General features: G+C 48.2%; 1 protein-coding gene across 1 annotated transcript; it reads right to left on the reverse strand.

The window, feature by feature from the left end:
* Nucleotides 1-13,209: 13,209 nt before the first annotated feature.
* PLA2G5 (phospholipase A2 group V) lies at nt 13,210-22,664 on the reverse strand. The gene is made up of 4 exons (XM_037818580.1): nt 22,625-22,664; nt 19,880-20,024; nt 14,172-14,278; nt 13,210-13,526 (listed from the first exon to the last, which is right to left on the reverse strand). Exons 1-4 carry the CDS (start codon nt 22,662-22,664, stop codon nt 13,402-13,404), a joined length of 417 nt encoding a protein of 138 aa, XP_037674508.1. The 3' UTR covers nt 13,210-13,401.
* Nucleotides 22,665-23,057: the final 393 nt, after the last annotated feature.

The following is a 23,057-nucleotide window of genomic DNA, read 5'->3' on the forward strand; positions in this document are numbered from 1 at the left end:
GTATCAGAATACCATTTCACACCCACTAGAGTTAAAAAAAAAAAAAAAACAGAAAACTACAAGTTTTGGAGAGGATGTGAAGAAATAGAAACACTAGTCATTGCTGGTAGGAATGCAAAATGGTACAGCTGCTGTGGAAGACAGTTTGGTGGTTCTTCAGAAAATTAAGTCTAGAACTACTACATGACCCAGCAATCCCTTTACTATGTATATATCCCAAAGAATAGAAAACAAGGACTTGGACAGATATTTGCACACTGATGTTCATAGCGGCATTATTCACCATTGCCAAAAGATGGAAGCAGTCCAAGTGCCCATCAACCAATGCGTGGATAAATAAAATGTGTTATATACACACAATGAAATATAATTCAGCCGTAAAGAGGAATGAAGAATGGATTTTTAAATAGTTTGTGAAAGCTCTAAGCAGGTAAGAGAAGGAAATTTTAGGACTACCCCCTGACTGTCTTTCTGCTTTCTGCCCCTGGCCAAGCCTTTCCGGGGATAGGGGGCAGGGGGAGCTCTTCTAGATTGCACTTCCCCCAGCTCTTTGCAAGGCGGCACCTTCTGTCCCCCAGAGTCCAAATGACATTCCATGACCTTGGAGAGGACTTCCCTCGCTGCCCAACCTGGAGCCACCGCCTCCCCACTCTTTGTTACTTCCTGTCTCCCTGCTCTGTTTTAATTCTCTGCTTCTTAATCATTTACTCATTCAGCCATTTGTTTGTCTCACCCCAGCACTTGGTGGAGTAGACTCCAGGAAGGTGGGAGGGGCCACACGCTCCCACTTCCAGAACAGTGTCGGGCTGGTGCTCATGATGAACGATACGATGAAGAAGGAATGAATGAAGAAGGAAGGATAGGAAAGCTCATCCCATTTCTCCCAGTTGTGCTACTTCCCAGCTGTGTGACCTCAGATTAGCTGGTTGACTTCTCTGATGCTGAGTTTGTGATCAGTAAAACGGGGTGATAATGCCTATCTTTTAGGATTGTTTATGATTCCCAGGAAAGGGACTTTTTGACCAAACCCTCTTCTCTTTCCTAACGAGCTCTTCCTGTTGGGGAGTAGGCTGGGACAGGTGGAAGGGGTGGGTGGGCAGATTGGAGGGGGCGTGTTCTATTACCTCCCAGCCCCCTCCCTTAGGATTTTCAGAAATCAGCTCTCCCTATTCTGCCAAGGGTCATTGCAGTAGGTCAAAGTTCATTCTCCAGTGGGGGGTGCTGCCTCTTCCAAAGCCCCTAGACAGGACCGGGCTGGCACTAGATGCCGAGGCACACCCATTCCCCCCAGGCATCCAGCCCCAAGATGAAGCCGCAGCTGGTCCTGGCTGTGCTGACTGCGTGCGCAGCAAGTGCCCCTCCCTGACCTCCAGTTACCCCAGGTCTGGGAACCACAGGGTAAAAGGAGGAGACAAAATTCAGCCATGTGGCTTCTGGCTTCCTGAGAGGGAGATGGGAAAATTCCATTTTCCAGTTTCCCCTGTGCTAAGACTCTTATATATGTTCTTTCATTTACACCTCATCCTGGATGGTCCTGCAACATGGGCTTGATTGTCCCCATTTTCCAGAGGAGGAGGAGGTTCTGATTCTGCCTCGCCGGAGGCAACGCTCAGCGAGAAGTGGCAGAGGCCTGGCCAGGGTGAGCAAACCACGAATGCCCACCCCAAAGGCCGTGGTTCTTACCCAGGTGGATGAGAGTTCCCTTATTTGAAAGGCAGGTTCTTGACTGAGTCTGCTGAAGTCTGGAGGGGCCCAGGAACCTGCATTTTTAACAAGCTGATGCACCTGGCTGAGGACCACGTCCCGAAAAGGGCACGGGCCCTCTTACCTCTATCACAGGCCCCCAGCCCGGCCCCATTGGCCTGTGGATCCCAAGGTTTGTTCATCCTCCACGGTACAGCTCACCGGGCTGGAAGGCTGGGGGTCTGCAGCCGAGAGCTCACTCCACTCCCGAGGCCGGTGCTGTCCACTTCCGGGTGTCAAAGGCGGGGGGTGGGGGGTGGTGAGCACTGCGCCAATCGAGCCGGGTTGCCCATCACCTTCCTGAGGCCCGGTTTGCCCAACTACTACCTGGGATCTTGTTATTTTACCACCTCTGTTCTTAACTTTTCTTAATCTAAATAGATGTATTTAAAAAGGAAATTTATACCCTATGATGTAGGGAAAACCAGCCACCAGCCTTGTTTGCTGTAATTGAAGGTGACCATAAAAATAAATTAGGAGAATGGAATGGTGTACTGTGGTGTACGCATACAGTGGAACATTGAGCAACTACAAGGAGTGAAGCTGTGAGACACACAACGAGGTGAATGGATCCTGTACACAGTATTTGAGTGAAGTACACCAGAAATAAAGGCAAACACTTTAATGCCTCACCAATATGGACTAACTACAATACGTAAACTCAGAATTGAATCTTAGTACATAGCCTAAAGTGGACATAATAATTGTAATAGTCCCTAGATTGTAAGCTCTTACAGCAGTTAACTCTTTCCCCGAATTGTAATGCCTATCTCTAAACTTTGAGATGCTGATCCCCTAGCGTATAACCTGATTGGTCTCTGGAAAAATGCATATCTCTGAGACACCTGAAACTCAGAGCTAGAGCTCGGCAGATATGAATGTCAGTATTAGTGCATACAGCAACTGTTAAAAAAAAAAAAAAGAAAGCTGAAAAAGAGCCCAGACTTCAATTAGTGATATGAGTGAAGCAGGTCTGGTTAAGACCAGGGCAAGCCAGGCCAAAGGGTAAAGGTTGAAACTGATTATGTTTTAAAACTTCAACTTCCATATGAGACCAAGGGAAGAGATATCTATTTGGTACAGGATCTAAATTTTCTAAATGGTACAACTCTACAGTCGATTTGTTCAAACACCACAATTGCACGGAACTTTGAATAGGAAGTGAGATACGGTAGGTTAGTATAGGCTGGAGTGAGATAGTGACACATCCCAGAGTAATTTGGGCAGATAATAAAAAATATATTTACAGCCTCCCCCTCCCCAGCCCCGAGGATCTGGGGGAAGGTGCAGATGTGTTGGACATCCTCACCTGGACTGGTGTTGATGTTGTCACAAACATTGGGACTGGCGGTTTGATGTGCTGAGCCCTCCATCATGGGACTTGCCCTTATGAAGCTCGTTACTGCAAAGGAGAGTCTAAACTTGCATATAATTGTGCCTAAGAGTCTCCCCCTGAGTACCTCTTTGTTGCTCAGATGTGGCCCTCTCTCTCTCTAACTGAGCCATCTCGACAGGTGAACTCGCTGCCCTCCCCACTACGTGGGATCCGACTCCCAGGGTTGTAAATCTCCCTGGCAATGCAGAATATGACTCCCGGGGATGAATGTGGACCTGACATCGTGGGACTGAGAGTATCTTCTTGACCTAAAGGAGGATGCAAAATGAGATGAAATAGTTTCAGTGGCTGAGAGATTTCAAATGGAGTCGAGAGGTCACTCTGGTGGACATTCTTATGCACTATATAGATAACACCTCTTAAGTTTTAATGTATTGAAATAGCTAGAAGTAAATACCTGAAACTACCAAACTCCAACCCAGCAGTCTGGACTCCTGAAGACAATTATGTAATAATGCAGATTACAAGGGGTGACAGTGTGATTGTGAAGACCTTGTGGATCACACCCCCTTTATCTAGTGTATGGATGAGTGGAGGAATGGGGATAAAAACTAAAGGACAAATGGGGTGGGATGGGGGGATGATTTGGGTGTTCTTTTTTCACTTTTATTTTTTGTACTTGTTCTGGTTCTTTCTGATGTAAGGAAAATGTTCAGAGATAGATTGTGGTGATGAAAGCATAACTATGTTATCATACTGTGGACAGTGGATTTTATACCATGGATGATTGTATGGTGTGTGAATGTATTTCAATAAAACTGAATTTAATTTAAAAATTTTTAAAAAAATAATAAATAAATAAATTAGTGAAAATACAAGTCATTAAATGGAGGAGGTGTCCACCCCAGGATTGGGAACTTGGTCTTGATGGAGTCTGAAGGATCGAGAGAGAATTGGGAAGGGAATGGCACAGTCACTATGCGAGGTAGTGTTGCTTGTACTCTCTGGGATGTCCCACACCCGGGGGAGCGCCAGGCGTGAGGATGCTGGAAGGTCCTCAGCAGGGGGATGAGGCTCATGACAGGGTACATGGTGGGGTCTGCCCAGGGGGTCCCGAGTGTGGTCCAGGAGTCAAGGGACCCAGGCTCTGGGCCTGCCCCATCACTCCTTTGCTCTGTGGCCTCCTGCAAATGACCCTTCCTCTCTTGCCTGCAATCCCCGTTGATGCCAATATGACCCAAGCTCATGTTAAACATAAAAAAAATAAAATAAAACAAGACGCACCTCCGTGTGTCTGTCCTGACTGGGGGAAGTGCCCCGGTGAAAGGCTGGCAGGAGAAAGACTCAAGCGTGGCAGTCACCTGTGTGGGCTCCAGGGTCTCCCACATGGGGGTTGCCAGCCCTGACCCCCAGCTGCAGGGTCTTGGGCACAGCCATTGAACCTCTCTGAGCCTCAGTTTCTTTACCTGTGAAAGGGGGTTATAGCACTATCTCATCAGGAGTGGCAGAGGCCTGGCCAGGGTGAGCAAACCACGCATGCCCACAGAAAGGCATAGCCTCTGAGGCGCACTTGGCACCTGTCTTGGCAGGTAGAGAGCCTGGGGGTGAGCTGGGCAGCGGTTATTGTTCCTGCACAGCAGCTGCTGTGCATGTTATCGCCCTCATCGGAGCACCTCCTTATTGGCATCTCCTTCCTTCCCCCGCAGGACTCCTCCTCGCCAGGGACAGCTTGCTAGAGCTCAGTGGAATGGTCAAGCAGGCCCTGGGAAGTGGTCTCTCCTCAGCGATCTCACCCAAGGCCATCACTGTGGCCAGGCGCTCTAGGGGCAGCCATGGATGCCACTGACAAGTAACTCTCTGGTCCGGGTCAGCAGCCGAGGTCCAACTGGTCCAGTCGAAGACTTGCCTGGGGGCCATCCCAGGGCCTCCACCTTGAGCAGGGGGCGTCCAGATTGATGCAGCCTACCTTTCCTCAGTGACGGGTGGGCTCTGGGGTGCACACCCCTCTGTACCCAGCCATGGTACCTGGGGCAAGTTTCTTCACCCGTCTGTGCCTCAGTTGCTTCAAGTGTGGGATGGGGCGTCTGAGGCACCGCCCTCCTAGGGTTGGCATGAGGAGACACGGGAAGCACGCTTGGGCCGTGGTCTGCTCTGGGACCTGCCCAGTTGCGCCGGGCACCAGGCGAGGCACTGGGGCCCATAAATGCAGCAGGGCCCGCCCCGGGCCTCCAGGGCTTTCCAGGCCCTCCCTTTTGAAGCCACCACAGCAACCACCGGGAGCGGGCGGGGTGGCCCCAACTTCAGGGTCTGAGAGCCTGGTTCAAGTTCTGGCTCCACCACAAACTTGGGTATTGACTTCAGAAAAACAATTTTCTCTCCCTGCCTCAGTTTCACACTCTGTAAAATGTGGGAAGCTCAAATTGGATAATGAATTTGAAAACACTTTGAAAAGGACACAGTGTTAGATGGCTCCAGGGCCTTCCAGATGAGGGGAGGTCTGCAAGCTGGAGCTCATTAGAACTTTGATTTGATGGGCCACATGATAGTACAGCTCTCTAGATAAAGAGATACCCAGGGATGATAATAACAGGTTCAAAGTTTACAACCAATAAGTTTATTTGAAACCTGAGTAATCTCGGCGTCCAGCAGCTGGCTTACTTTGATTTATAGGATGATTTATAGGAAACCAATTAGTCAACCTTCCAAATTTACTGAGTCAGCAGTTTTAGAATTGATGACTCCAGTTTTTTGATATGGCAATTGAGCAATTTACAGACTCTCTGAATCAGGGGTTCTCGGCCTTGATAAATGAGTTGTTTTTCAATTTCCGGAATCTACGGTTCGGGAGACATGATAGATAGGCGAATTTTAGATGTGACTTTTCTTACTTTTAAGAGTCATCTTGCTGTCACCCCAGCTCCTTGCTGGGCCAGGGATGGGGCTGCTGTAGTGGAAGGTGGGGGGCAGCCAGCACAGGGGCCAAAGGCCACTGACACCTCAGGAGGCCCATGGTCACGTCCACTCGATGGCCCTGCATCATCCGGGGAAGGGTAACAGAAGTTACCGGGAGCATACTCGGTTTAAGAAGGCAGAGAGGCAAGCAACACATTTCAAGAAAAGATGAAAATCATTTTAAATAAGATTTTTAATTATGGGAGACATTTTACAAATTTACATACAATAGATGGATGATGATGGTGAAATATTATTATAAAAGAGAAAGTCATGCCGCTTACCCCCTTTACCCCTGGGGGCCCAGTCACAAATTTAGAAATGTGCACAATTGATTCCAGGACCTCAGTTTCCCCGTCGCTGTGGGTGTCGGGTATCAGGTAAGCTGTGGAATAACAAAGCCCTAATAAAGGACTCAGCCCCCCAAGGACCTGTCTCTCTCCTCAGTGTCAGTCTCTACACCTGACTGCCATCTGCATCACCTGGGGAGCTTGTTTCAAGATACAGATTTCCAGGCCCCACCCCAGAAGTTCTCATTCAACCTGGGGGTCTGTATTTTTAAAAGCAGGTCATTCTGGAGCAGCCCTCCACCGGGCAGTCCCTAGAGCAGCCTTCGAATTCAGCAAGTTCCAATCTTGCAGAGAATCCTCCTCTCTGCAAGGCCTAAATTCTTAACCCTTTCTACTCCAGTCTAGGCTGTACCAAGACACTGGGAAGTTGTGTGCTCTGTGTGGGAGTCACAGCCCCCTGTACTGGGGACGGGGAAATGACCTCTTCAGGACCTGTCTGTGAATTGGTTCCTACCTCCACATGCAGCTTGCTTTGGTGGAGATGAGATCAAGTGGTCCATGGCAGATCCCAAGAGGGTCCTTGGGGAGGGGCACCCCGCTAGCGCCCCGCCGTCCTGTTCAGACCTGCTCTTGGTTCAAGTCAGAAACCCTTCGCCCAGCACACCATTCCCTTCGCACTGTAGTGTCCTTGTCTAGTGTGGTCTGTCTCCTTCCCCAGACTGAGCTTGTTGAGCGCAGGACTGGTATTTTATTGTGGTTGTTGTTTAATCTCCGTGTCCCTGGTGCCCAGCCCAGGCTCGCACAAGGTAGGTGCTCAGTAAATGTGTGTTAACGAGCTGAACAGTGGTAGGTGTTAGGAGAGGACAAAAGGACGGGACGTGGTGGCGTCCAGAAGAGGGAATGGTGACCCCTGCTGGAGTAGCTGGGGAAGACCACAGGGAGGGAGCACTGGAGCTGGGCCTTGGCGATGGGAAGGGTTTTGCCAGTGGAGTTAGGGGGACAGGGATTCAGGCACAGGGTACAGCACAGGCAAAACTCAGGCAGGTGGAAACGTGTCACCTCAGCCCAGCGTGGGTCTCCCCACAGGCGCTGCTACTCCGTGAAAGCTCACTAGTGCTCCCCCAAATGGCACCACTACAGTTACCACATCACTGACGGCCATATCCAATGTGGTAAAGGCTTCACGACACCAGAGAAGAAGGGAGAAGGGCCTCCTTCCACCCCAGAGATCTGTTTTGTCCCTGAGGGCTGGTGTTAAGGCCCAGCCTATTGAGGTCAAACACTCGGGCCTGGGTTTTATGGTCCTTTCCCATGATGGGTGACATTTATTCAGCACCTACCAAGTGGCAGGCACTGCAGTGGGTGCTTTATGGATGGCATCTCATCCAATACTCCCAACAGCCTAGAGAGGAAGGTGTTATTAGCTCATTTGACAGCTGGTGAAATGAGGCATAGAGAGTTGAAATCACAAGCATAATATCACATGATGAGGATTATGCAGGGCCTGGATTTGACCCCAGTCTGATTCCAAAGCCCTTGCAATGCTAGCTCCCCATGATGTGAACTCAGTGGCTTGGATCTCTGTTTCCCAATGAGAAGCCAAATATCTGCGGCCAGGTCTGGTTCCTGAGCTGGGTGATTATTGGGCATCTAGGCTGAGAGGTCTGAGGCCAAAAGCCCAGTTCTGATCAGTGTACGCAGTGAAGGGCAAGGGGTCCCCTGCCGAGTCCCAGAAAAGCCTTTGGGGTTTTGCATAATTAAGGCAAAAACATGGATGCCACTTAGATGCCAGAAAGGCTCTGAGAGGTCATGTAGATGAGGGCTTCTCAAACCCTTTTGATGGGAACCCACAGAATGTGATAATATTTACATCTGTACTCAGACAACTCACACATACACAACCATAATAGAAACACAATTTGTTGAAACAGTACTTTGCTACTTTGAGATAGTCACACATGCGTGCCCACACACACACACTCACACTGGATGTGACTTGCCTCTAAACTGATTTCATGATTCATTAATGGACTGGGCCTGCAGTTTTTTAAAAAAATTAATCAAGCCTGTTTTTGTAATAATGGAGAAACTAATATTCAGGAATAGAAAGGGGTTAGCCCAAGGTCACTCATTCACAGGAAAAGTCAAGACTAGAACTAGGGTTTCTAGTTCCCATTACTTCTAGTTAACCCAAAATTCAGTCAACTGAGACGAGGCTGTGTGAGGTATTTGAATGATACAAATAAACAAAATCTAATGCTGGGCCTTTTGGGGATTCAGAAGGCTCTTGAAGCCCCACACTGCCTCTCATTACCACCACAGTCAAAATCCCCCCAAGCCAACGTGCTGGCCAGCAGGAGTAACGATGGCCAGGCTCCCCCCAAAAAACAGGTTTTCTGTATTGCATTCCTGATTCTGACTTTCAGCTCTGGACTTCCCAATTCTGACTCCTGGGTGTGGTTCCTGAGAACCCCTGGCATCTGGGAGTTTATATCTAAGGCAGCACTGAAGGAGGCAAATGCAGCGGAGACCACGGGTTGAACTCAGTGGGCATCTCCCGGAAGCTGACACTGTGCCAGGCCCTGTGCCAAGCATTGCAGGCAGAGCCGAGAGCAGAACGGCCTAGGTGCCCTGGGCAGCCAAGGCTTTACGTTTGCACAGAGCCAGGGTCAAACTCCTGCGCTGCCATTCTCCAAGGCACACGTGGCCTCAGTTTACTCACCCGTTAAATGGAACAACAGCACTTACCTGTTGGGTTATTGGGAAAATTGAATAAGATAACCTGTATGACAGTCTCTGACACATGGTTGGCGATCAATAAATGGTAGATTTTACTATTATCTATAATAGTAAAACATATACAGTTCACAGGCAGAGATGGAGGGAGAACATCCCAGAGGGGAAGAAACAGCATGAGCAAAGGCAGGGAAGTGGGAAAGCACAGGGCAAGACCAGGGGAGTTGAGATTTTGCGAGGTAGGGAATAATTGGAAGAACAAACTGGAAAGTCGGTGAAGCCACCCTCTCAGGGTGAGGACCTTAGCAATGGGGAGCCACTGAAGGCCTTAGAGGAAGGGAGTATGCAACTGGAGCTCATGAAAGAAAACATGGATAGAGGACCCCTGGTAATAGCAGACTCCTGCCGGTGAAGACACAGTGTATAATCGTGGGCTTTCTAAATACAGCAGGAAAGGGAATCCTAACACTGTCCTGTGAGGCTTGTAGGAGGTAGCAGGATTTCCAAGATTCCCAAGGGAGCATACCGCCACCTGCATGGAGGTGGGGATGGGATGCCTCTCTCATTGGCTGACCAGAGGTGAGAACCCCGGTTTCCTTCTCTGCCTGGCAGGTCTTGGGAACAAGTGCCAGGACCAGACCTGCACTTGACCAGAAGCTGGCCTTGCACCTGCAGAAGCACCTCCCCTCCTCCAGGGGTTGGCACCTCCTTCTCAGGAGCAAGATATGCCGGAAGGCCATGCCCCCTGCTGGACATTAGCACACTGAGTTGACCGCCCCCAGCCGCTCTGAGGACACCACCTAGCTCAGCAGTCCAATGCTGCACCCATCCCTGCACCCAGCACAGGCCCAGACCTGGGAGCAACCGGGACCAGGAGGCCTGAGGGTGAGGCTCTGCTCTTTCCAGACATCCCACTAAAGAGGTGAAAATCCTACAATGGCTGTATTTTCTGCTGACTTCTCACTCCTTTGGCCCTTGCTCTGGTCTGTGGGCTCCTTGAGGGCAGAGACTATCTCATTCATTTGTTCATTCAGTCACTCATTCATTCAACAAAACTTTGTTGAGCGGCTGCTATGTGCCACGCATGTGGCTGGGTGCAGGGAAGCCTGCCATGTCAACCAGGGATTGACCAGAGCAGCAGAACTACTAGAAGGTGCCTTATATATAAAATGAGGGATTTATTGTAGGGATCTGACAATGTGATCATGCAAGCTGGTTAAACCATCTACAGGAGGCTGTTTCATCTAATGCTAGTGCTGTAGCCTGACGTCAGCAAGGCAGGCGGTCCTGAGGTGGGAAGCAAGGACAAGCTGGAACTGCAAGGACAGGGGGAACCCATGGGGACAGGCTAGAAGGCCAGAAACCCCCTCGGCTGCCTGCCACCTCCAAGCCTCTAGCTTAGATGATGGGGCGGCTCCAGGAGAAGCCGGTGCCTTTCATCTGGGAGCTAAACATGCACCTGGCTCTGCAGTAAGAGAAGCAGAAGAGGAGATCTGGGAGGACCTGGAGTTGCTGCAGTTCTGGCTGCTTTCCCCCACCGACAAGGTGAGCCAGCGGATAAGGACAACATGCAGTAGCTGCAACAGAATCTCTTGCCCTGCTCCAATGTAAAAATAACATGACCGTTACTCCATATCTGCTTCCGAATCTCTTGAAACCATGCTACCCTGGAACTCTGCAGGGACAGGAATTCTAGAGCTGTTCATGTCAGTCAGGGTGGGGTCAGGGCAGCAGCCATGGAGAACAGCAGTAGGGGCCCCGCTGCTGAGGATGGAGACCAGAGAGCTCCAGCCAGACTGACTACCCAGGGATGGGCTCTGGCATCTAATGTGGAGGGGGCCCTTGGCTGGCACCCAGGGGATACTCCTGAGAGCCCCCAGTGTGCCTGAGTCCCTGAACTGCTCTGAGTTCTGTTTTCTCCCTTTGTGTGCTGGAGTCGGCAACTGGGCGATGGTGGTTGGAGCTCAGGGTTTGGAGCCAGGATCTGAGGTCTAATCCTACCTTTGCCCTTGATGTGCTATGTGACTTTGGGAAAGTCTCCTAACCTCTCTGGGCCTCAATTTCCTGGTTGAGAAATAAAAGTTCTCCATGGTTCCTTCCTGCTTTCAGTTGTTTCCCACACTCAATCCCATGTCAACCTGTGGTGTTGCTGTCATTACATCGCAGCAGCCCTCGACCACAAATGACTCTCCACCTCTGTCTGGTTACTGTGCTCTGAGCTGCGCTGCCCAATGAGAAGGGCCTGCCCCAAAGCCCCCTTTTGAGGAATCACCACCCAGCCACCACCCTGCCTGCCACCTGACCCTGACGAGAAGAAAGGTAAAACCTGGGTGCCACAAATTAAAAGAAATGGCCTTAAGCGTGAGGCTCCCAGATTCCTCCACCTGCCCATTTAAAATTGGGTTTGGGAAATGGCTTTGACGAAAACAATTTCACGAGTGAATGGCATTGGCGCCCTATTCTCTGTTGCATTGTCAAGTGTATACACACGTCTGTTTCAAACTTTCCTTTAAAAAAAAATTAGTACATTCCGTGTAATCTCAAAATTAAATTTTTGAGAAAAATTTTCAGCACTGGAGGGTTTTATATACAGCACCCATTTATTATGTGGCTATTTTGGGGTATGTCAGCATAAGGAAGGCTAAGGTCCTTTCTCAGAAAGGCCTCTTCTTTATTTGGAATATATATATATTTTCCCTGCAGTCTTGGTAATAGAAAGCCCTTTCTTTTATGAATTGATAGAGTTGGGTTTTTAAATGTTCTTACTTAGTACAAATAATCCCCATAGCTGAACCCTAATTTGATAAAATGAAAAATCCCTGCTCTGTGAAATCCCAGAACCTCATCATCCTCTGTGTCAGTGTCTAGGTGGGCTTCAGGATTCTTATTTTCCATTTAAAGAAACTAAAACCCAAGGAGACTTGGTTATGGGCTTGAGACCAGGCAGCTGGTGAATGGCAGGGCTGGGATTTGAATGCAGCCCCCTCTGGCCTGTGAATCCCAACTGACCTCAATGCCCTGCTCCCTCAAGGAGGCATGAGACCCAGTGCACAGCTAGAGAAGATGCCAAGTTTTAAGAATATGAACCCAAGAGAAGACTTGCAGCTCCTCCTGGAAAACCTGTTTACCAATCTGCACCTCTGTCTCTGGGGGAACGCAGTTAAACTTTGAATTCAGTGCACTAATGGAAAGAGAAAGGCACTGGCGATCTCCCACAGCAAAGGAAAATGCCTGCGGGGTTTTTACGAGCCTTGAGAATGAATTTTATTTATTATCTATATGGAGTCAATTTGGTAAAAATTCCCTGGGGTGGGAGGGAGTGGTGCTGGTGATAATCTGACTGCAGAAACTGGAAAGTCAATGTGGCCCAGGAAAGTCTGCTGGACAAGGGGCACTGGCTTCAGACGAGAAGAGACCCCGCTGGCAGGGAGGTTGGGGGAGAGCCCCCAGCACCAGAGGGGGTGCTCTCAGGTGAGGCCCAGGGACCCTGGTCTTGCCAAATGCTAGGACAAGAGTCATCCTCCTGGGTCTCCCTGGAGGGTGAAGTGGACTGTTCTAGTTTGCTAATGCTGCCAGAATGCAAAACACCAGAAATGGACTGGCTTTTATAGAGGGGGTTACAGTCTTAAGGCCATAAAGTGTCCAAGGTAACACATCAACAATCGAGTACCTTCACTGGAGGATGGCCAATGATGTCCAGAAAACCTCTGTTAGCTGGGAAAGCATGTGCCTGGCATCTGCTCCAAAGTTCTGGTTTCAAAATGGCTTTCTCCCAGGTCGTTCCTCTCTAGGTTGCAGTTCCTCAAAAATGTCACTCTTAGTTGCACTTGAGATATATGTCCTCTCTCAGCTTCTCTGGAGCAAGAGTCTGCTTTCAACGACCGTCTTCAAACTGTCTCTCATCTGCAGCTCCTGTGCTTTCTTCAAAGTGTCCCTCTTGGCTGTGGCTCCTCTTCAAAAGTTCACTCTCAACTGCACTGAGTTCCTTCTGTTTGTCAGCTCATTTATATGGCTCCACTGATCAAGGCCCACCCTGAATGGGTGGAGCCACACCTCCATGGAAATTATCTCATCAGAGTTATCACCCACAGTTGAGTGGGGCACATTCCATGGAAACACTCAAAGAATTACAATCTAATCAACACCAATAGGTCCGCCCACACAAGATTACATCAAAGATAATGGCGTTTGGGGGACACAATATATACAAGCTGGCACATGGACTATGGAGAAAGTATAAGTCCTGGAACTGGGAGCCTCTCTAGGGAAGCCAGCGGAGTTGGTGAAATCGGTGTTATCAGAGAAGAGAGCAGACTTGGCCTGGGAGGAGCTCACTGAGGGCTGCTAGAAGCAGAAGATGTTGGGAAAGTATTGGTATCTGGGGTTGTAGCTCCAAAGGTTTCTCCGGAGGCAGTAGACTAACTTCTGGTCGCAGGCACAGAGCTGCACCTGGCAGTAGGACCCGGGCTCTGCAAAGAGGACACCAAATGCAGAATGAGGATGGGGAGGGCAAGCTCTGCTGACCTCTACACCCCAGGCTTGCTTCCTTGGTCTGCTTCCTGCTCTGAGGAGGCTCTCGGTCTGATGGGGGAGGCACAGTTCCTAAACTGGGGGAACACATCTGATGGAAGAGGCACAATGGCTGCACAGGGTAAGGTTTCAGTCCAGGGAGACACTGCTCCTGTCCTCAGGGAGCTCCCAGTCTGGTAGAGGACACACATTCTCTAGCTTGGGAGCTCCCAGTCTGATGGTAGAGATGGTCCCCAATTCTCAAAGAGAAGATACCATCCCCAGACCTGGCTTTGAACTCAAGTGGATCTGAATTTAAATCCCAACTTTAGCTGTGTGCACTGGCAAGCCTTTGAGCCTCAGTTTACTAATCTGTAAAATGGAGAGACTAAACCTACTCATTAGGGTGTTTGCGGGAATTAAGTAAAATGAAATAGGCACCTAGAAAACGTCGGTTCTAAGATGGTGTCTGTGCCCTTCCCCTGGAGGGTCTGATATAGCTGTAATAATCCTGCCCCTCCACACCAATCCCTGTCTCCCAAGATATAGGATGTCTGACCTCCAGGGGCAGCTGAACTCAGAACCAGGGGAGACCTGAGCCTTACCACAGGTGACCCAGCCCTGTGCAAATCTGTATCTGTATGACTGGGTCCGGATGTTGCAGCCTTCCTCCTCCAGCCGCCCATAGCAGTGGTCGTGCACCCAACAGCACCTGCCAATGAAGAGACTTAGCTCCTGAGTGCAAGGGGCACCCTTTTTGTCCTTAACAGGAGCAAAAACTCAACCACGCCACCTTAGCAGAGGCCACCCTGGTGGGTGTGGTCTGGCAGACAAAGAATCTGATAATATGGCTGCATCCTTCCCTCTCTTCCGCTAGGGCTGCCACTGCGTAGCAGCTCCCCAGCCCACCTTTTCCTCCTGGACTCACAGCTAGACCACATTTCCCAGCCTCCCTTGCAGGTAGGTATGGCCATGTGACTAGGTTCTGGCCAATGGGGTGTGGGCACAAGTGATGTACACCACTTTCAGGCCCATCCATAAGAACCTCTCGCACTATCCTCCCTCTCTCTCTTCCTCCATCTTTCAAGTTGTTGGAGCTGATGCAGCAGAGGACTCTGAAGCCATAAGGGATGGCAGAGCTACAAGAAAAAAGGAACTTGGGTCCCTGAATCACCATGTGATTCACACTGAAATGTTAGGTGATCAAATAATAGACTTCCATTATGTTAGGTGGGGGGCAGATTGCTTTTTCTTCCTTTTTAAAAAAAAATTTAACTTACAGAAAAATTGAAAAGATTCTACATATCTTTACATATACCCTCTACCCAGTTTCCCCTATTATTAATGTCTTTTATCAGCATGATACATTTGTTATAACTAATGAACCAGTATTTATACATTATTATTAAAGGCCATAGTTTATTTAGATTTCCCTCATTTTTACCTAATGTTCTTTTCTGTTCCAGGATCACATCCAAGATACCACGTTACATTTAATTGCCAGGTCTCTTTAGGCTCCTCTTGGCCATGGCAGTTGTTCGGGATTGAATCATGTCCCCCTCAAAAGGCATGTTTGGGTCCTGTGCCGGTTTGAATGCATTTTGTCCCCCAAACGCCATTATCTTTGATGTAGTCTTGTGGGACAGACTTTTGGTGCTGATTAGATTTGCTTGGAATGTGCCCCACCCAGCTGTGGGTGGTGACTCTGGTGGGATAGTCCCATGAAGGCGTGGCCCTGCCCATTCAAGGTGGGCCTTGATCTGGGGAGCCATATAAACGTGCTGACTCAAAGAGACTGGACGGAGTGCAGCTGTGAGTGACGTTTTGAGGAGGAGCAAGCTTGCTAGAGAGGAATGTCCTGGGAGAAAGCCATTCTGAAACCAGAACTTTGGAGCAGACGCCAGCCACGTGCCTTCCCAGCTAACAGAGGTTTTCCAGACACCATTGGCCATCCTCCGGTGAAGGTACCCGATTACTGATGTGTTACCTTGGACACTTTATGGCCTTAAGACTGTAACTGTGTAACCAAATAAACCCCCTTTTTATAAAAGCCAATCCATCTCTGGTGTTTTGTATTCTGCAGCATTAGCAAACTAGAACAGATTTTGGTACCAGAGAAGTGGGGTGCTTTTGCTGCTGACTTTGCAAACACCAAACATGTTGGAACAGCTTTTTAAATGGATAATGGGGAGTTTCTGGAAGAGTTGTGAGGAGCTTGATAGAAAAGGCCAAAACTGCTTTGAAGAGACTGTTTGTGGAAATATGGACTCTAAAGATACTTCTGATGAGGCCTTGAACAGAAATGATGAATATGTTGTTGTAAACTGGAAGAAAGGTGATTCTTGTTTTACAGTGGCACAGAATTTGGCAAAATTGAGTCCTGGTGTCAGATGGAAGGAAGAATTTGAAAGCAACAACCTGGAATACTTAGCTGAGGAGATCTCCAGACTACGTGTGGAGGATGTATCCTGGCTTCTCCTTGCAGCTTATAGTAAAATGCGAGCAGAGAGAGATAAATTTAGAACTGAACTCTTGGGTTCAAAGAAACCAGAAGCTGATGGCTTGGAAAACTACGAGCTTCCAGGGTGTGGAATCCCAGAAGCTACAGCCCAACGTGAGGATGTAACCAAACATGGAACCCAGCCACCATTTCAGTACAAGCCAAGATTGGAGATGGAATTATCCAGAAAGGATTTGTGGTAACTCCTGTTGCCTGATGGCTTTGACCCCTGCATGCTTCATGTGAAGCCAACAGAATTTTTGCAAGATCTTTACAGACAGAGCCGCTGCCAGTTGGGACTGGAGGAGAGAGACAAGGAACAAACTGAAGGAAAAGTTTCTTCAAAGACAGAGCCATGGAGGTTGAGGTCTGGAGTCAAGAGGTCTCAGGCTGGGAGAGCGGAGCAGCCCACAAATATGGAAAGGGTGAGTTTGCCCCGGAGGTTGAGGGTGGGCATTCCACCTCGATGCTCTGGAAGAGTTTTGACACCCAAGGTCCCAAACAGGGTGGAGCACATTCCCAGGGAATTGGGGAGAGCCTGGCTGCCACCACACTGTTCTGAAGGGGTTGAGCGTGTGCCCCAGAGATGGAAGGGAATCCGGGAGCTGCCCTGATGTTTGAGGAGGGTGGGCCGAGAAGGTGGTCTCCCCAATGTGTGGAAATGTTGGAGCACTCACCCAAGCATTTGGAGAGAAAAGGGCTGCCACAAAGGCACTTAGGAAGGGTTAGACTCCCGCTCTCTCAAGCCCCACGGATGCAACGTTGTTCTGTAAGTGACTCTCAGATTTTGAAATCTAATGGAGTTTGTCCTGTAGGTTTTAGGAACTGTTTTGGTCCTGTTAAACCTGTTTTCCTTACTCTTTCTCCTTATGGCAATGGGAATGTTTATCCTATGAATGTCCCTCCTTTGTATATTGGAAGCATATAACTTGTTCTAAGTCCACAGATCCAAAGCTAAAGGAGAATTATGCCTTAGGGCTGACCACGCCTATAATTGATTTTGATAGGATCTTGTACTTAACTTTTGGTTCTGAAATGATTTAAGTTTTTGTGATATTGTGATGGAATGAATGTATTTTGTACTTGGAAAGATAATGTCATTTTGGGGTCCAGGGGGTGGAATGTGCCGGTTTGAATGCATTTTGTCCCCCAGACGCCATTATCTTTGATGTAGTCTTGTGGGACAGACTTTTGATGCTGATTAGATTTGCTTGGAATGTGCCCCACCCAGCTGTGGGTGGTGACTCTGGTGGGATACTCCTATGGAGGAGTGACCCTGCCCATTCAGGGTGGGCCTTGATCTGGGGAGCCATATAAACATGCTGACTCTAAGAGACTGGATGGAGTGCAGCTGTGACTGACGTTTGGAGGAGGAGCAAGCTTGCTAGAGAGGAACGTCCTGGGAGAAAGCCATTCTGAAACCAGAACTTTGGAGCAGACGCCAGCCGTGTGCCTTCCCAGCTAACAGAGGTTTTCCAGACGCCATTGGCCATCCTCCAGTGAAGGTACCCGATTACTGATGTGTTACCTTGGACACTTTATGGCCTTAAGACTGTAACTGTGTAGCCAAATAAACCCCCTTTTTATAAAAGCCAATCCGTCTCTGGTGTTTTGCATTCCGCAGCATTAGCAAACTAGAACAGGTCCCAACGCCTGGACCTGTGGGTGTGAACCCATTTGTAAAGAGGAACTTTGAAAATTTTATTAGTCTAGGTGTGCCAAAACTGAAGGAGGGTGACCCTTGATCCAAAATGGCTAAAGTCCTTATAAGCAAAGGAAATTGGACACAGAAGGAGAAGCCATGGGGAGCAGCCGGAAGCTGGAAGTCAATGGAACCCAGAAGAGAAAGAAGAAGCTGCCATGTGACAGAAAAGCCAAGGAACCTTGAAGATTGCCAGCCACCCAGAAGATACCAACCCTGGGAGGAAGCAAGCCATCTAGCCTCTGAAACTGGGAGCCAATCAATTCCTGTTGTTAAGCCAACCCGTCGTGTGATATTTGTTTTAGCAACTAGGAAATGAAAGCAGCAAGTCCTTCTTTTGATGACCTCAACAATTTTGAGGAATACTGGCCAGGTATTTTGTAGATGCCCCACTATTGTAGTTTGTCTGGTGTTTTCCTCCATCCATAATGGAGTCAAGGATTATTGGGAGGAAGATCACAGAGGTGAAGTGCCATTTCCATTACTTCATATCAACACTATCAGCACTATTTATAACTGCTGATATTGACCTTGATCACCTGGCTGAGGTAGTGTTTTTCAGGTTTCTCCATGACTCTTTCTCCCCTTTTCCCTACCATGCACTTTGGAAGGAAGTCGCCATTCACAACCACACCTAAAAAGATGGGGAGTTATGCTCCCCTTCCTTGAGGGTAGAGTATCTACATAAACTATTTAGAATTCTTCTGCATGGCATATTTGTCTTTTCTCCCTCATTTATTAGCTTATTCAGTCAGTTATTTATATCTGTATGGGATCTTGGATATTTATTTTTGTACTTTGGCCTATATTGTAATACCATTTTGTTTTGTTGCTCAAATTGTTCCAGCTTTGGTCATAAGGAGCTCATTCAATTGGCTCCTGTGCTCCTCTGACATATCCCCATCAAGGCAGGGTTTTGCTCATTTGTTTGTTGTAGCATTTCCTTACCTTCTGGCACTACCGGATGCTCCACGTTCATCTTGCATATTTCCTGCCCCAGTCTTAGAATCAGCCATTTCTCCAAGGAGCCCTGGTTCCTTTTATTGGAGAATGGGATTATATATCATATCTGGGCCCTAAGTGTGCTCCTTGCTTCTGGGATGTCATTTCTTTTAGGCCCTATCAGCTGACAGAGCAAAAAATATGTGCTTATAATAACCACTGTATGCATACATAGTTATACATACATCTGAATCTATGTTAAGCTAAACATGAGTTCATAGTGATGTCTCCAACTCTAATCCATTACCACATGGATCATTCTAGCTTCCTCCCCTTACTTATCAGTAAACTCCCACTCCAACAGTGAGAAACCTGGCTTTCACCATCTGCCATCCATCTACTAAATTGTTCTATTCCAGTATACCCACATAGCAGTATCAGAATTGATAACCCCAAAGATTGCATTTTCCAAAAAACAGTATCTCTCATTTCACATGTTCTTCTAGAACTTTGCCACTCCCCAATCAAGAGATAGAATCTATGTCCCCTCAAAGCCCCTCGACAGGGCATGGTTGAAGTGACACCATGGAATTTCTGAGGCAAGATCATAAAAATGCTATACTCTTGTCACGTGGTCTTGGGGCACTCGCTCTTAGAACCCAAAGTCATCATTCTGTGAAATCCAAACAGGCTTGGAGAGGCTTAAGTGAGAGGAACCAAGGCTCCCCGACCACAGCCTCAGATGAGCCCCCAGCGAGCAGACAGCAACAACTTGCCAATCATTGAGTGAGCCATCTTGAAAGTAGATAATCCAGCCCCAGTTGAGCTGCTCAAGCTGAAGCTGCTTGAAGCAGAGACAAACCATCCCACCAAGCCCTGCCCAAATGGCAGACTCATACACAAAACAAACGACTGCTGTTGTTTTAAGTCACTTTGCTTGGAGTGGTTTGTGATGCAGCCATAGATAACTGATACATTAGGCCACTGAGATGATGGGATTATTTCGGGAGTTACTTGATGAATAGTACAATCAGTTAACTGCTCTGAGATTTAGTTTTATCTATAAAATGGTGCTTTAATACTCATCTTGCAGAATGGACACGAAATTAAATGAGATAATGTGGGTGCAGAGCCTGCGGCATAAAGGGCAATTCTGATAATCAACTCACCTGTCAGTGGCATCCTTGGGGGTCCCTTCGCCGCCCCAGCCACAATAGCAGCCATAAAAGCCATAGTTGGTCAAGGCAGTCTTTCCAGTCACCTTCTCGATCATTGACTTCAGTTCTATCAAGCCCCCTGGCACAGTGGGCACACCTGAAAGACAGCCCGTGGCCCCACGTGAGACCCTGACACCCCTGCTCCAGGCCCACGTTCCCAGCACGGTTCCTGCCCTTTTCCTAGCCCTGGGGCTTAGAGGGACCCATATGCCTCTTTGTTATTCTTCCATTTAGTGGGAAAGGGACAAGGAAGTGAGCAGAAGAAGTTTAGAGGAGTGATTAAGAGTCTGGACTTAGAAAATGAGCACACCTGGGTTCGAATACTGGCTCTGCCACTGATTCACAATATGGTATTGGACAGATCACTTAATCTCTCGGAGCCTCAGTTTCCTCATCTGGAAAATGGAGTCCTACACTTATCACCTACATCTTGGAATTATCTCAAGGGCTAAATAGAAGTGGCTAAAGTATGTAAATTTTTTGCACAGTGGCAAACAGATAGTAACTGATGAAGAAATGTCAAGTGTAAATGTAATTAACACAGTGTCTGTAGGAAGCAGGCACCAGTGCTCTCAGCTTCCAGTCTCCCCCAGAAGTACCGTTTGAACAAAAGGTATAGGAACAGAGTAGAAAGGGAGCCCCAGAGATCGCTGAAACCAACTCCCTCATTTTATAAATTAGGAAACTGAGGCTCAAAGAAGAAAAGTTGCCTTGTCCAGGATTTCCCAGTGCATCAGAGGCTAAGCCAGCTCAAGAAGACACTGTCACCTACCCAGACCATTGTAGGGCAAACCCACCATCTGTTCAGTGATATTAATGATAACGAGTCCTGGTTTAAATCCCTTATATCAGCTCCCTAACCCTCTGTGTCCTCATCCACAACTGCTAACACTTACCGATCCATTACTTTGTGTGCGGCCAACATGCTTCACATGTCTGAATTCACTTAATCCTACAAGGTATACTACAAGCTATACTACTACTACTGCTCTGCTGCTACTACTGCTATTACTGCTACTAATTATCACTTCCATTTTACAGATGAGGCAACTGAGGCACAGAAAGCTGAGTCAAGTTTTCAAGGTCACAGACCTGGATTCATTCCCAGGCAGTCAGTCTCCAAAGTCCACCCACCAAACCCCTGCACTCTGCTGCTTCTCTGTGCAGTGAGGTGGTTTATGCTGCCCTCACTAGCTTGCAGGGCTGCTATGTGTGTGCCCCATTTGTAATCTGTAGCATGTGAAGTCGGGTCCCTATCATTCCATGGCTAGGGTTTCTCACTGAAAGAGGAACGGGTCATGAGTTCTGGAGCCAGTCCAATAGAAATCATGTATCCCAACAAGACAGGTTCATAGTTTTAATCCATATTCCTGTGGTTGTGGGCCCATCTGTAAACAGGACTCTTTGGGGATGTAGTATCAGTTAAGGTGTGGACTCATACGTGGATGGGATCTTCTAAGATCCTATTTAGGTGCAGCCAAACTGACTCTTACCAGAGGCCTTATAAAGAGAAGCCAGAAGACCTAGAAGCCAGAAGTCTGAGAAAGCCTCAGGAAGAAACCAGAAGAGCTGATACAGAGAAAGAGATCACATGTGATGGAGGGCTGCTGGAGAAGGAGACTTTGGAGAAAGCAAGCCCTGCCAATATCTTGACTGGATTTCTAGCCTCCAAAACTGTGAGACGTAAATTCTTGTCTGAGTCAACCCACTGTGTGGTATTTTTCATAGCAGCTCTCGCAAACCAAGACCCGGTTCAAATCCCATCTCTCCTTCTCCTGCTCTGGGACCTTGGACAGGCCTTTCCACTTCCCTCTGACTGTGCTTTCTCATCTGTCAGATAAAAACAATGGTACCCATGTGCAGGGCCGTGGCAAGCATTGGTTAGAATGTACAGAGAACATCTGGAAGCTACTGTGATGGTGGGGGCTGCTGTCATCATTGTAAACAAATCCCTACCAAGGTCAACTTTGGGTATTTCACCTCCAAAAATAGGTGCCTGAATTCTTCAGTCTCCATGGGTGGAAATTGGAAGCGAAGAGCCAAGCAGGTGGGGGAGGAAGGTCTAAATGTCACGCCAAGCTGGAGAGTGATCCCCAATAGAACTGGAATCTGATAAGCCACAGTCACCCACGGATCTTACTATATCCTCACATCTACACTCCACTGTCCTGGTTACATCCCCAGGGGACTGTGGAGGAAGGTAAGGCTCTGGGAGCTGAAGTGCTTTGCCCAAAGATCACCCAGCCGTGGATTCCAGGCCTGCCTGGCAGCAAAGCCTGGACGAATCCGACCAGAGAATGACCCAAGAATCAGGTGCTGGGATATTTACATAAAGGTCTTGTTTTTTACTTTGACTTTTTGTTTTGTTTTAACTTTACTTTATCTCGTCCTGCATCAAAGTAAAAAATCTGCCTCCCACATCTGTAAGCCACGTGTCCTCCCTAGGTCACAGCCTCTGGCATGACACCTGGCATACATGATCTCCTGGAATCCTGTGACAACCCCACCAGTGGGTTTTATTTTCCTTTATCACAGGTGAGGGAACAAAGGCACTTGCTGTCTACAGGGCGAGCCAGTGCAGAGCCCAGATTCCCACTCAAATCTCTATGACCTTACAAACCAGTCTCCTTTCCACTGCCTTCTTACTCCCATGGGGTAGAAGGTTACAAGGTCAGAGGTTGTGGGGCCAGTACTTACCATAAGCCAAGAACCAAGTCAATATGAGGAGGGTCTTCATCTCTGGGGTTCTGGAAAAGAAAACACATCTCCTGACGTGTCTATCAGGCCAACGCCCCTGTGCCAGTTTGAATGTATTATGTTCCCCAAATGCCATTGTCTTTGGTGTAATCTTGTGTGGGCAGACCTGTCAGTGTTAATTAGATTGTAATTCTTTGAGTGTTTCCATGGAGATGTGCCCCACCCAACTGTGGGTGATGTCTCTGATTGGATAATTTCCATGGAGGTGTTGGCCCTCTCATTTAGGGTGGGTCTGAATTAAATTACTGGAGCACTATGTAAGATTAGACAGAAGGAGTAAGTTGACACAGCCAAGGGGGACACTTTGAAGAAAGCACAGGAGCTGCAGATGAGAGAGAGTTTGAAGAAACCGTTGAAAGCAGACTCTTGCTCC

This window comes from Choloepus didactylus, chromosome 2 (genome assembly GCF_015220235.1).
Source record: "Choloepus didactylus isolate mChoDid1 chromosome 2, mChoDid1.pri, whole genome shotgun sequence".
NCBI classification, from domain to species: domain Eukaryota; kingdom Metazoa; phylum Chordata; class Mammalia; order Pilosa; family Megalonychidae; genus Choloepus; species Choloepus didactylus.